This window comes from Penicillium samsonianum (genome assembly GCF_028829775.1).
Source record: "Penicillium samsonianum strain IBT 33392 chromosome Unknown utg000001l_segment0_segment0, whole genome shotgun sequence".
Lineage (NCBI taxonomy): Eukaryota > Fungi > Ascomycota > Eurotiomycetes > Eurotiales > Aspergillaceae > Penicillium > Penicillium samsonianum.
Window position 1 is genome coordinate 1861111 of NW_026643259.1, and position 12941 is coordinate 1874051.

At 48.5% G+C, this 12941-nt stretch overlaps 7 protein-coding genes across 7 annotated transcripts; 4 read left to right on the forward strand and 3 right to left on the reverse strand.

The window, feature by feature from the left end:
- Positions 1–834: 834 nt before the first annotated feature.
- N7471_000721 (uncharacterized protein) lies at positions 835–1194 on the forward strand (the record flags this gene model as incomplete). Its single annotated transcript, XM_057273442.1, has 1 exon — positions 835–1194. One exon carries the CDS (start codon positions 835–837, stop codon positions 1192–1194), a length of 360 nt encoding a protein of 119 aa, XP_057141621.1.
- A 959-nt stretch (positions 1195–2153) lies between these two features.
- Positions 2154–4928, forward strand: N7471_000722 (uncharacterized protein; the record flags this gene model as incomplete). Its single annotated transcript, XM_057273443.1, has 7 exons — positions 2154–2350; positions 2419–2804; positions 2871–3118; positions 3177–3325; positions 3385–3719; positions 3788–4607; positions 4792–4928. The coding sequence occupies exons 1-7, from the start codon at positions 2341–2343 to the stop codon at positions 4926–4928; spliced, it is 2085 nt and encodes a 694-aa protein (XP_057141622.1). The 5' UTR covers positions 2154–2340.
- Positions 4929–5141: 213 nt separating this feature from the next.
- On the reverse strand, positions 5142–5945 carry N7471_000723 (YdcF family protein; the record flags this gene model as incomplete). Its single annotated transcript, XM_057273444.1, has 1 exon — positions 5142–5945. The coding sequence occupies one exon, from the start codon at positions 5943–5945 to the stop codon at positions 5142–5144; it is 804 nt and encodes a 267-aa protein (XP_057141623.1).
- Positions 5946–6648: 703 nt separating this feature from the next.
- N7471_000724 (3-ketoacyl-coA thiolase peroxisomal A precursor) lies at positions 6649–8082 on the forward strand (the record flags this gene model as incomplete). The annotated part of the gene is made up of 3 exons (XM_057273445.1): positions 6649–6658; positions 6775–7225; positions 7284–8082. 3 exons carry the CDS (start codon positions 6649–6651, stop codon positions 8080–8082), a joined length of 1260 nt encoding a protein of 419 aa, XP_057141624.1.
- Positions 8083–8358: 276 nt separating this feature from the next.
- On the reverse strand, positions 8359–9393 carry N7471_000725 (RraA family protein; the record flags this gene model as incomplete). The annotated part of the gene is made up of 5 exons (XM_057273446.1): positions 8359–8526; positions 8602–8700; positions 8764–9113; positions 9191–9266; positions 9337–9393. The coding sequence occupies 5 exons, from the start codon at positions 9391–9393 to the stop codon at positions 8359–8361; spliced, it is 750 nt and encodes a 249-aa protein (XP_057141625.1).
- A 927-nt stretch (positions 9394–10320) lies between these two features.
- Positions 10321–11480, forward strand: N7471_000726 (arylamine N-acetyltransferase family protein). Its single transcript, XM_057273447.1, has 3 exons — positions 10321–10783; positions 10848–10893; positions 10950–11480. The coding sequence occupies exons 1-3, from the start codon at positions 10362–10364 to the stop codon at positions 11454–11456; spliced, it is 975 nt and encodes a 324-aa protein (XP_057141626.1). The 5' UTR covers positions 10321–10361; the 3' UTR covers positions 11457–11480.
- A 352-nt stretch (positions 11481–11832) lies between these two features.
- On the reverse strand, positions 11833–12363 carry N7471_000727 (NADH dehydrogenase [ubiquinone] 1 alpha subcomplex subunit 1; the record flags this gene model as incomplete). The annotated part of the gene is made up of 5 exons (XM_057273448.1): positions 11833–11853; positions 11923–12017; positions 12097–12100; positions 12170–12262; positions 12316–12363. The coding sequence occupies 5 exons, from the start codon at positions 12361–12363 to the stop codon at positions 11833–11835; spliced, it is 261 nt and encodes an 86-aa protein (XP_057141627.1).
- Positions 12364–12941: the final 578 nt, after the last annotated feature.

Sequence of the window (12941 nt, forward strand, 5' to 3'; positions counted from 1 at the left end):
AGAGCTTGCTTCCGAAGCTATGATTCCAATTCGGCAGGCTCTCCAATTATATAGTCCTCGGGATATATTTAATTGTGACGAAACAGCCCTTTATTGGAAACGTATTCCGGACCGAAGCCTTGCAACCCGATCTTTACCTGAAAAAAAAAGGAGGAGGCTAGGATATCAGTCCTATTTTGCTGCAATGCAGATGGATCTGAGAAGCTAAAACCATGGTTTATTGGTATGTATGCTTCCTATACTATTGCTTCCTATGCTAATAACTACTATATAGGCACAGCTAAGAAGCCCCGCGCTTTTGCTGCTTCCCGCGTTAATATTAATAATCTTAATATGCACTGGAAGTGGAATAGCAAAGCCTGGATGACTAGCCATATCTTTCAAGAATGGCTTCGGTGGTTTGACGCCTCCATGGTGCATAGGAAGGTGGTGCTTCTTATGGATAACTTCTCAGCTCACGAATCTGCGGTGAAAGCTATTAATAATAGCTCTTCACCCCTTCGTAATACCCTGGTTATCTGGCTTCCAGCTAATTCAACTAGCCGGTTCCAGCCACTTGATCAGGGTATTATTAATACGTGGAAAACGTATTGGAAGCGCCAATGGGTGAAGTTTATATTGGTTGAATTTGATAAAGGTCAAGCTCCTATGGCTTCAATGAATATATTGAAAGCTATACAATGGGGAATTCAAGCTTGGGAGCTTGATGTTTCAGCTCTTACTATTAAGAACTGCTTCCAAAAGGGGCTTTCAATCTCACTTGACGTTCCACCTACTCAGCCTACTAGTGATATTCAATCACTAGTTAATGAGATATCATCTGATATACGCAATATGGAAGCTTGGATTCCTAATCCTGTGGATATTGAGAACTTTCTTAACCCTATGGATGAAGTTGTGGAAGATGATCTCGATGCTATTGATGATATTGTACTTAGTGAATTTCTTCCAGAGGTTGACGAAGATGAGATCATGGAAGAACAGGCCCAGGTTCTCCATCATGAAGCTATTCAGGCTTTAAAGACCCTTTGTATATATGAGGAGCAGCAGGAGCAGGGAGAAACCCAGTTGATTAGCGCGCTTCATAGGCATGAAAGGTTACTGGAAGCGAGGGAATTGGAAGCAAGGGAATTGGAAGCGAGGGAATTGGAAGGGAGGAAGCAGAGAGATATTAGGGCTTTTTTTGGAGCATAAATTTGTATGTAAACTAGAAATATACTATGTCTTTATTTTTGTTTATTCCTGGCATACTACTGTGGCAAGCGCGAAGGTCGAGGTTATAGTAGTAAAATTCCACGCTAGTATACGAAGAATGCTTGGCTTCCGGGCATATGCGAATTGCAGAGCCGGTCCGCGCAAGCCCCCATAACAAAGTCATGGCCTGAGCTTCGGCCTTTTCCTTTACTGTCATGTTATTGACGGCTTGCCAGGCATATTTGCATTGCTGCACGTAGAGCTTCACATTCTCCCCGGGTTCACTGGAGAACGGGCCTGGGCCCCGTATGACGAGATAGAAAGGGTCAGGAACCGGCTGATCAGCTGATGATGAGAGGAAATACAACATATATAGGTTGTTGAGATCCGACGCTAGGTGTGAAGTTGATGGTCTATGTACAACATATTCCGTGGGAAGTAAATACAGCAGTAATTTGTGGGGAACATGTAGGTTGGGGTCCACATCCCGTACAAAATATATACATGTCCACGCAACCCACAGGCATTTCTTGAAAGCTTTTGGTGATTAATACCCAGTTGCACTCTGGATTCCTGGTGTATTGGAATATGGAGCATAAATCGAAGGTATTTCGCTTCTCTTCTTGATTTCCAGAAGGATTCTGAAAAATTGGGTAAAGTTGATAGACCCACTATAGGCATAATGTTAAAAAGCTGACAGCGGACATAACGCTGCCGATCAGTTGAAGTTTAGACCTAAAGGTTAGTGACTAGACATGGCCCCATATTTAAGGGTTCGACTTATAGAGCCCCATTTTCTGGCGGAGGTCAGAACCTATGAACTACTGGCAAAGTACCGTGGCCCATTTTTGACGAACAATTGTCATTTTGACGGAGCAAGGGGGTGATATCCAAGGCCTAGAATAGGTGTCAAAGCTCTGGGGAATACATACTCTGCCACCCCCAAGCCCTCGTGGGTTCCACTAGGGGACACGGACCGTCGCTGCACCAATCCGTAGGCTCCAGAGGAGATGGATGAATCCGCCAATATCAGTGAATGCCTTTGTGTAGGGACATTGTTCCCTGTCGCCAGGGCGACCGATTAGGGAGGGCTGTCAAACCTTCACACCATACACAGGGCAGACATCGTTTATTTCAAATCCAACAATGGCTGCCAGTGAGTTTTGCCAGACGATCGCTGGACACAGGTCTGTTGCGTTGACAAGACTAATATGTGATCAACAGACAAGAATATGTCCCCGTTACACGATGAGTTTCCCCCGCGCGTCGACCTCCTCAAGTTGATGGCGAAGAATCCGCTTCCTCTTCTCTCCCCTGGAACGATAGATCCGGTTTTAATGGCGGGTGATAAGCCTACCAAGCAAGCTCAAGTTGTATTGGATAATTTGAACACCGCGCTGGCCAGAAATGACGTGGGGGCGCTGGAAGACTGCTTCTGGAAGGACCAGGCATACTGGAAGGACCAGCTAGCACTAACGTACCACCTACGGACCTTCAAAACACCAGGCATAATTGCTGCCAGTCTGTTGGAGACTAACAAGCTGAGGGCCATCAAGGGAGATATAACAGTCGACGGCGGGGCTGTATTTTTCCCAGCGACGCCAGTTCTTGTGAGCAAATGACCTGGATCTGTGGAAATAGAGCTTGGTGAAGGGTAGCTGATTTTGTGTACACAGCAATTCATTGACTGTGGAATTGCCTTCCAAACTAGCTCGCCAGCCGCCAGTTGCAAAGGAAAGGTGGTACTCTTGCCGGTTAAGGGCGCCAACGAGACAATCGAGTGGAAAATCTGGGTTCTGAGCACCATTCTCAAAGAGCTGGACCTGCAGAAAGAGAATGAAACCTTACTTTATTCTCCTGGAAGACAACTCGGTGATATTGACAGCTTTGAGACTGAAGTTTTCATAATTGGAGGCGGAAATGCGTAAGAAGACAAAAAAGCTTCGAAAATATCCATGCTGACCTCCCACTTGATGGTAAAGAGCCATAACCTTCGCGGCACGCCTTAAAGCCCTAGGGGTTGAGAGTGTCATGGCCGAGCGCAATTCCCAGGCAGGGGACAGTTGGGCTCTCCGCTATGACTCCATGCGTTTCCATGTCCCCACTTCGCTCTGCCACTTGCCCTATATGGGTAAGTTGCTCATGCCTTAATATCCGAGTAGGCGTCACTGATATGAAATCCCAAACCAGACTATGACAAGGTGTTCCTCACTCCCCACCGTCTCTCGAAAGACGATCTGGCTTTTCAAGTACGACGATATGTCGAGTCTTTCAATCTCAACATGATCACTTCGGCGCAGATTCAATGGACAGAGTACGATCCATCGACCAAGCGGTGGATGGTCAAGTTCCAGACTCCTGCCGGTCAACGTACAGCAATCTGTAAACACCTTGTCATGGCCACAGGCATTGGATCCCAAAAAATGAACATGCCCTCAATAGCAAATGACCACCTGTACAAAGGTATCAGCATCCATTCAGAGCAATACAAGAATGCCGAGCAACTGAAGGAGAAAGGAGCGAAGGTGAGTGAAGCTCCGGTGCGAAAAATAAACAGGCGGAATCGATATTGACCGCATCACTTTCAATCTAGTCAGTGATAATCATTGGCTCCGCCAATACAGCTTTCGATATCCTCGAAGACTGCCACGCTGCGGGACTCCAAACAACAATGAACGTTCGTTCTTCGACATACGTGTTTCCAGTGGAGTACGTCGATAACCCAGCCAGCCTAGGCGCCTATGATGCTGGCGTTGAACGCGCAGATAAGCTTTTTATGACACTCCCGTCATTCATAGACGCCCAGCTCGCCCGAAACTTGTTTGCGCATTTTGCATCACAGGAGCCAGACCGCTACAAAGCTCTGGCAGCAGTTGGATTCCCCGTTCTGGACAGCAACAACCCAGAATTTGTTTTGATACAGAACCTGATTGAGCGTGCTGGTGGACACTATGTTGACATGGGCGGTACCAAGCTGCTGGAAGAAGGCAAGGCTAGTGTCAAGGCTAATGCTGAGCCTGTTGCATACACGGCGACGGGGCTGCGGTTCTCGGATGGCAGCCATGTTGACGTGGATGCTGTCATATGGTGTACGGGATTTGCTGATAAAAACGTGCGCGATACTGCTGCTGAGATCCTTGGCGGCTCTGCAAGTCAGGTCTCCAACGGTGCCCAGAACGGCAAGGATGGCGTGGATGGCATGAACGGCGAGGCCAATGGTAAGCAAAAGCTTGGTCCTCGCGAGATTGCAGCTCGCATTGACGCCACATGGGGTGTCGATTCTGAGGGCGAGATCCGTGGCTTGTGGAAGAGGCAGTCATGCCTTGAGGGCTTTTGGGTGATGGGTGGCTATACACAGCAACACCGGTGGCACTCACGCACGTTGGCGCTTCAAATTAAAGCTACATTGGAGGGTATGTTGCCGCCGCCTTATCTGGATACGCCCATTTCGACCAAGTAATTAGTCTATACTTTCATTTTTGACAAGAAACTAAGTCTTCCGTGGTTGTAATTCAGTTGAAGTGGACATCGCTAGCCAGGTCTTGGTCTGTTCATGATGCTCAAATGGGCCAACCAACCAATCACATCCCCTGATAGCTCAGCTGGAAGAGCGCAAGACTGTAATTGTCCTGTTCTGCAAAGAACCTGTCATCTTGAGGTCCCTGGTTCGATCCCGGGTCAGGGGATTTTTTTTATTTCTTTCCAGGATTCGTTTTTTTATAAAAATCTCTTGAAACATCTCCAAAGTTCGCCAAACTCCTATGTTATACGGTACAGATTGTAGTGGGGTTGTATGTGCCGTACTTGCATTGCAGCCATGCACGGGATCTGCATGTTGATGCCTCGGTTCCCATATTTCCCATACTATTGTAGTCAAATATTCCAATACATACATACATACAATGTCTCTGTTTTGTGTTCTATCTGCACTCGATGTCTTCATAATGCTATCTAGAGCTCTTAGCCACAACTTGTAGTCGAGACCAAGCTGCCTCAACATGGCTTGGAACATCCACATGAGCAATGAAACCACGCCCCTTAGGACCATAACCATCTTTATCATCCCTCAACCTCGGTATCTCGCCCATGATCAGCTCCAGAAACCGACTTTGTGACCACAATTCTGAAGGCGGCGATATGTCTGAATACTCAATGACTCCGTCACGGGACAATTGCACCTGCGGCACAAATACCGGGCAACTAATAACCGAGACTGGAGATTGGATACCCTCATAAACCTTCTCAAACGATGCCTTGGTCCTGAGCATCATCGTGGGGTCTTGAATGACAATGCAAGTGGTTGGTGCCTGAAAGCCCGCTTCATCGAGGACCTTGCGAGAGAATGAAGCATTCTGTCCGCAATTCGTAGATCGGGGTTCAAGGAGAATCTCACAACCTTCTTTGGTGATGAGAGATCGATCGAAGAACTCATCTAGAATTCGGTTGAGAACTTTGGCTTCAGGGAGACCTTGGATCTCATCAGCGATCCGTGAAAAGACTGGATGAGATCTCACCGCATCATAAAGAAGCTCGGTCGAGTGCCCGATGCCACCGCACAGTACGAGAGCTCTGGTAAGAGATGGTCTTTGCTGAAGAGTCTTGAAGAGGACCTCGGCACTGTGAAGAACGGCTGAGGCGCATATGACAATGCAGTCGACTGGGGATGTGGTGGAGAGATCGGGTAGTTGATTGTCGCTGAGAAATTCAGACAGGATGTTGATATCCGCGACCATATGGGAGTTTGTGGCCATTGTGTTGGATCAAAGTAGGTCGTGGTGAACTGAACGACCACCACCAGATAGCAAGTCTGATGTAGCACAAAAATACACAAAGACAATAAAAAAAATCCCCTGACCCGGGATCGAACCAGGGACCTCAAGATGACAGGTTCTTTGCAGAACAGGACAATTACAGTCTTGCGCTCTTCCAGCTGAGCTATCAGGGGAGTTGATTATGGGAAGTTGCCCTTTCTTGATTTATGAATGTACCTGAGTACAGACGGATCAAAAAAACCTTAACATTTTAGCCGGTCCAAGGTTCCTTATCCGTGGACATATTGATGTTATATTGAAATATGCTTCGGAGTAAAATGTTTGTGCACACAACAATTGAAAACATATCCAAATTATGAACAATCTTATGCCGAGCTGATCTACTTACATGACGTCGCAAAACATCCGCATGTGATATACGATTTCACATGCCCCATGATCGACCAGTCGGAGATCCCGTGACTGTCACGGATCAACGATGATGCGGCTAAATGGACCTCGGTACTTTCTGAGGATGCAACAGTGGCCAGCAACGGCCGTCCAAAGGGGAAATACCACCGATTCCACGGCCCTGATTTATAAACCAACGTTTCCCCGGATATCTGGGCTACTTTCTGATCCTCACTTTTGCCCCATTCTTCCTCCTCATCCCTCTCCTATACCTTCATCGCACATTGACGTCATGTCTAACGGTGAGTGCTATGCATGTGACAGCCCATGGCCATGTATTCAACGGAATACTTGGTTTCTGGTGGCTTGTTGCAAGTTATAATCGAAATAGAACCAGCCAACTAATTTCTGTCTATAGCCCAGCAACGTCTTAACCAGGTCTCCTCCCACTTCGGCCCCGGTGGCAAGAAGGGAGCCGCCGCGATCCTCGAGAAGCACCCCGATGACATTGTCGTGACATGTGCCCTCCGCACCGCCCTCACCAAGGGTGGTAAGGGTGGTTTCAAGGATACCGCTGGTGCTGATCTGCTTGCCGGTGTCTTCAAGGCTGTTCTGAACAAGAGCGGCGTTGACCCCAGTGCCGTCCAGGACATTGCTGTCGGCTCCGTCCTTGCCCCCGGTGGTGGTGCCACTGAGTTCCGTGCCGCCGCTCTCGTGGCTGGCTTCCCCGAGAGCACCGCCGTGAAGAGCTTGAATCGTCAGTGCTCTAGCGGTCTCCAGGCCATCGCCGATATTGCCAACGCCATTCAGTCTGGCATGATCGATGTCGGCATTGGCGCCGGTGTTGAGAGCATGTCCTCTCAGTACGGGTATGTTTCAAGCCCCGGAATTCCCTCATTCGATAACATGGCTAACTAGTTGATACAGACCCGGTGCCGTGACTGAGTTCTCCGACCTCCTCGAGAGCCACCCTGAGTCCGCAAACTGTAAGGTCCCCATGGGTGTTCTGTCCGAGAACATGGCCAAGGACCGTGGCGTGACCCGCGCTTCCCAAGACGCTTTCGCCGCCCACTCATACCAAAAGGCCCTCGCTGCCCAGAAGGCCGGTCTCTTCGACGAGGAGATCGCTCCCCTGGACGTGAAGTGGACCGACCCCAAGACCGGCGAGGAGAAGACCATCACCGTGAAGGCCGACGACGGTATCCGCCCCGGTATCACCGCCGAGTCCCTGGGCAAGATCAAGCCTGCCTTCGCCAAGGACGGCTCCATCCACGCCGGTAACGCCTCCCAGATCTCCGACGGTGCCGCCGCCGTCCTCCTCATGAAGCGCTCCACCGCCGAGCGTCTGGGCCAGAAGATCCTCGGAAAGTACGTCGCTGCCAGCGTCGTCGGCGTCAAGCCCCTCCTCATGGGAGTCGGCCCCTGGAAGGCTATTCCCGTTGCACTTGAGAAGGCCGGCATCACCAAGGATGATGTCGACATCTACGAGATCAACGAGGCGTTTGCGTCTCAGTGTGTCTGGTGTGTTAATGAGCTCGGCATTCCTGCCGAGAAGGTTAACCCCAAGGGTGGTGCTATTGCTTTCGGTCACCCTCTTGGCTGCACTGGTGCTCGCCAGGTCAGCACATTGTTCACTGAGCTCAAGCGCACAAACCAGAAGATTGGTGTCACCAGCATGTGTATCGGTACTGGTATGGGTATGGCCGCTGTCTGGGTGTCGGAGTAAACGAGACGTGTTTCGATTGTATATTTGCACAGCGATTTGGCTTTTTAGCCCCTTTTTTTCTAATTCAGATGCACAGATTTCTCATTATGTATTGAATATTTCGAATACCAAAAGATTTGAACTGCATATATATGCTTGTCTACATATCTGTTTCACATTTGATAGTAATACTGCTGTAGATTCCCTATACGTGCTTCTGTATGTCCAGGTCTTTCCAGTTCGTCGCCTACTATATAATCTGGTTGTATGTATATACATTCGGTTGGAAGTATGCCATCAGCGGAATTTCTTAAAAGCATCAGTGGCACTCATTCCCTGCGCAACAGCCTCCTTGGCCAGCTCATCCATTGCAGTCAGTTTAGGCATGAGCTCAAGCACCTGGTCAAGCAGCTCGCGAGGAATCGCCACTACTCCTTCCAAGGGATCACAGAAGATGATGTCTCCCTGTAATGCATTGCAATATTAGACCCTGAACTCCACATAGAGCAATCAGCACATAACACAGGAGCTGTAACTCACAGGTGAAACAGTAACACCCCCAATAGAAATTGGCACATCACGAGCACCAGCCTTGGCCTCGGCATTGGTGCCAACAGTAGAAGTAGCACGAGCCCAGATCTATAATCAAGCGAAAAACAATCAGTAATACAACCAACAAAACCATGAGAGATCACAACAAACCGGAAGTCCAGTAGCCTTTAATTCCTTCAAGTCCCTAACACGCCCACCCACAACCGTAGCTTTGATCTCGAGGGCTTTCATCCGGGTCGCCATGATCCCGCCCGTCACAGCGCAGTACTGGTTCTCCGGCTGCTCGATGACGACGATGGATCCGGCGCCGGAAGGATCCGACGCTTGGAATTCCCCGACGTAATCTACCCAGTGCTTACCCGGCGGGAAACCGTGTTTCTGGGGATTTTCTGTCGCGATTGATGGTGGGCTGGTGTCTTTGGCTAGAAATTTGAATGTCGTTGCCGGGGCGGCAATCTTGGGCATTGTTTCATTCCGTCCTGTTGTGGGAGAGAATGGCACTGGTTGATATATGTGAGTGGGATTATTGGAGCTATATATAGAGGCTTTGGTGGGGAGTTTGGTATTGATGGCTTACCTAGATCTGCGAGGTAGCCTGCTCTTGCTGTGCTGCCCTCGGGGGTCTTTTGTAGCTTGATGAGGGCGTCTGATACCTGGGGAATTAGAATGTTAGATGCATTCAGTGGTTCGATGACTTGGTATGGAAAAGCAACACTGGCATACATCGCAGGGCGAGAAGTTCTCGATTAATGTCGCAAGTTGCTCGTTCAGTGTAGCCATGTTCAGATGCGGGGTTCACGGTGGGAGGGGCAATGTGCTGTTGAATTTGTATAGATAGTTGGACTGTATAAAGCAGAATTTAGACAAGAACCTTAGTAATAGAGAAATGTGAAGAGCCAAAGGTCCATTCGCTAATCGTCGAAGCACATGTCCGTAGGTCCGGATATCGGATGAATACTACATCATCGGATATCTATAACTTGGAGCGTTTAAAGGCGCGTTTCAGTTTATTGCTTAGCTTTGAGACATTGAGACACTGGCTATAATCAAATTCTATATTTTCCACGATTATGTCTGGATAATTCTGTTCCTCAGGTGCGGTCATACCCGAGGTGATAGATAATAATAACCTGTCACCCGCATGCACAGCTTGCAGGAAACGTGGGGTACTAACTGATTATTCTCGGGACATTATACTACCTTAAATATAGCGCAGAAATATATTGTTTTTTTTTAGTACTGCAAGTACCGTGATTTGTGTCTTCCATTGCCGATATTCTGGAATTATTTACCCCGCCGGTTTAAGGCCGGGAGAGGAGAGCATTTACGATGTAACATCCATGGATGCTTCTTTAATTTGGAATCTGCCTTCTGGACCTTGTTTCGTTGTAAATAAAGTATTGCGAGTAGCACTACAAATATAAACAGATGGGCATATTCTACGCTATCAGCAATAACAGCTATAAACGATAACCACATGGATATGCAATTCGATTCCCCCAAGTCTGAGTAGTCTACAGATATATTGCGCACAGAAAACGGGTATTCCCTGCCGACCACTATAAAGTGTGCTGTCGCGAAGGCAACCTTGGACGGGAAAGTGTGGGGAGCCAAGGTAATATTGGTCATCAAAACGGCAACCAAGGGAGGGAATGGAATAATTCCGATCTTCAATCATGAGTGGATATAGATAATTCATATATCCCCCCTCAAGCACAGAAACCCAAACAGCAATAGGAGTCCCAACAATGACACCACCAAAACCCACATATACCAATCAACAACTAGAGTTATACTTGAACCGCATCAGGTACACCCACTCCGCTCAATCCGAGAACACCGCTCAACCAGAGGGCAACCTTCTTCAGCATCTCCGCCAAGATATTGAGAACGATGCACTTTCTGCGCTGTGTAATCTGCAACGGCGGCACCTCACTGCCATTCCATGGGGCAACTCAGGGCTGCATTACTCGCAACATCATACTATCTCTCTGAACCCGCAGAGTCTCTTTGAGAAGATGGTGGAGCGGCAGCTAGATGGGTACTGCATGGAGAATACGGGACTCTTCTTTATTGTCTTGCGGTCCCTGGGGTATCTTGTTTACGCCACTGGAGGTAGAGTCAGTCATGCTGCGGCGAAGGGTTTGGATAATGGATTATATTTGTCGTTGTAAGTTCTCCAACATTAGCATTCTGCGCTTTCGAGCTGAGTTAACACCATTGATCCGGCGAAGTGGACATATGGTTTTGATTGTCATTATTGGAGGAGAGAAATACATGGTATGGCCATGAGGATCTACTGCAGCTACCCCATGGATACTAACGGATATGGACAGGTTGATGTCGGCTTTGGAAACAATTGTGCCACTGCTCCACTATTACTTCAAGAAGGTGCTACTGCTACGGCCATCGCGCCGTCCGAGATGCGTATTGTCAGAGAAAGCATTGCCGAGTTCACGGACCCGAGCCAAAAACTCTGGATCTACCAAACAAGATACAACCCGGAAAGCAAGTGGTTGCCACAAATCTGCTTTTCCGACGTGGAGTTCCTACCGCAGGATTTCGGGGTTATGAACTTCTCCGTCAGTCAGAGCCGAACTAGCTGGTTCACCCAGGTCTTTGTCTGCATGCGAATGATTTTGGACCAAGGTGGCACAGGGATCATCGGTCAGTGCGTTATGTCTGGCAAAGAAGTCAAGGAGAGATTGTGCGGGCAAACGGAGGTCTTGCAGGTGATGGAGACTGAAGAGGACCGCGTCAAGGCCCTGGCTAAGTATTTCGATATGCACCTTCGTGAGAATGAGATCCAAGGTATTCGGGGAATGACCTCGGAGCTCAAGTAGAGTGAGCGGACTACTAGAATCCCTGGTTATACATAGGAAGTTGTTTTCACATTTTTGGCCTTTTCCCACCTTTTTCCGCCGTCTACCTGAGATGGGGGAGAAAATATATATAAAAACAGACATCAAAAAAGACATATAAAAAGACACCGGAGGTTTCTTACATATAATATCCCTAATACCATCTTGGTCCTAATAGATTAGACTATTAAAGTCTTACGTCGTCAAGGACAGAGACCGCATAAGCGGCCGACTATTCTTGTAAAGAGTATGGTACAATGTTTCTAAAGAAATTGTAGTTGCAGTGGATATGTATGATCACAGAGTAAGGAAGGCGCAGACATTGAACGTAAAGGAAAAGAGGTGGTAATTTTTGAAACTAGTAGATCCGGTTCTCGATCTATATCTCGGGTCAGCATTTCTGGATGGAGACTGGAATCCCAAGGGACACAGCGTATGTAATTCGTACCTTCCATGGGTTGCTGACTTCGAATCCGGTGGGTGCTTGGTGGTTGCTGGACTGCCCTCGGAATGAGCCTGTGATGCGCTGATCTCTCTCCATCACTATTGTTGGTCGGGGTTAGCCTCATATATAATATCCCCAGGCGCTTTGGGGTCGGCCGATAAGGTTGTAATTACTCACTTTGCTGTGAAATTGTTAGCCAATGTGCTTTATGCAAGTTCCGACCGCAGCCGACAAGGATGGAACAACTTACTCTATCCCACAGGTCCTGGTTCCAGCGCGCCTTCTTGCCATCGTTGGCAAAGCGCTTGACGTAGTGAAGACCGTAACCAGTCACGCCAAACATCTGTAGCAATTGGTGAGCTATAGTCCCGGAAGGCATTGACCAATGGTACGTACGGTCATGATAATCCCATAGGGAAGCAGGGCCTCAAAAGGGACACCCATGGTGTGCGGTTGTATGGGTATGTGGATGATCGGAAAGAGGTGTCGAAGTAGAATCAAGAACCGTAAAGTCTCTCACGGACTGAGGAGAGTAGATAGATCGCGGAGAGTGTGGAGGGGAGTGTCTCTTCCTACAGCGACGGGATTGAGGTCTCCTCCACCCAAAGTGGTTTAGCCTGCGCTGACTCAGCGCGCTGGAACGACACTCACAGGACAAGGGGCGTGAAGGCCGCTGCAGATCGCATTCGATTGTAAAAGAGACAGGCCCCGGTGTATGGACTGTCCGTTGACGCGTCTGGTACGCTTTTAAATCAAAGATTGCACTGGTTTCTCTTGGGGTGAGTTTTCTCTGTTTTGCGACGCGCTTGCGATGCCTAGCCACTCCAGCGGCGGACTGACACCTCTTGTTTGTTTAGCTTCAACTTTGCGCCTGGAGACTTTGAGCGTCAATCCTGAACGATACTTTTGTTCCTAAATATCTTCAGTACTACTCCAACCAGCCCCGAACCCGCTTTTGAGCCAGATGCACCCCCGGATCAGCGCCGACGTCAGCGGGGTGCTTCTGTAGCCGAATCGGTTTA

Coding starts and splice junctions, on each gene's coding strand:
- N7471_000726 (XM_057273447.1), top strand. CDS start 10,362: ATGACACCACCAAAACCCACATATACCAATCAACAACTAGAGTTATAC. Junction 10,784..10,847: donor AATGGATTATATTTGTCGTT/GTAAGTTCTCCA, acceptor GATCCGGCGAAG/TGGACATATGGTTTTGATTG. Junction 10,894..10,949: donor TTGGAGGAGAGAAATACATG/GTATGGCCATGA, acceptor GGATATGGACAG/GTTGATGTCGGCTTTGGAAA.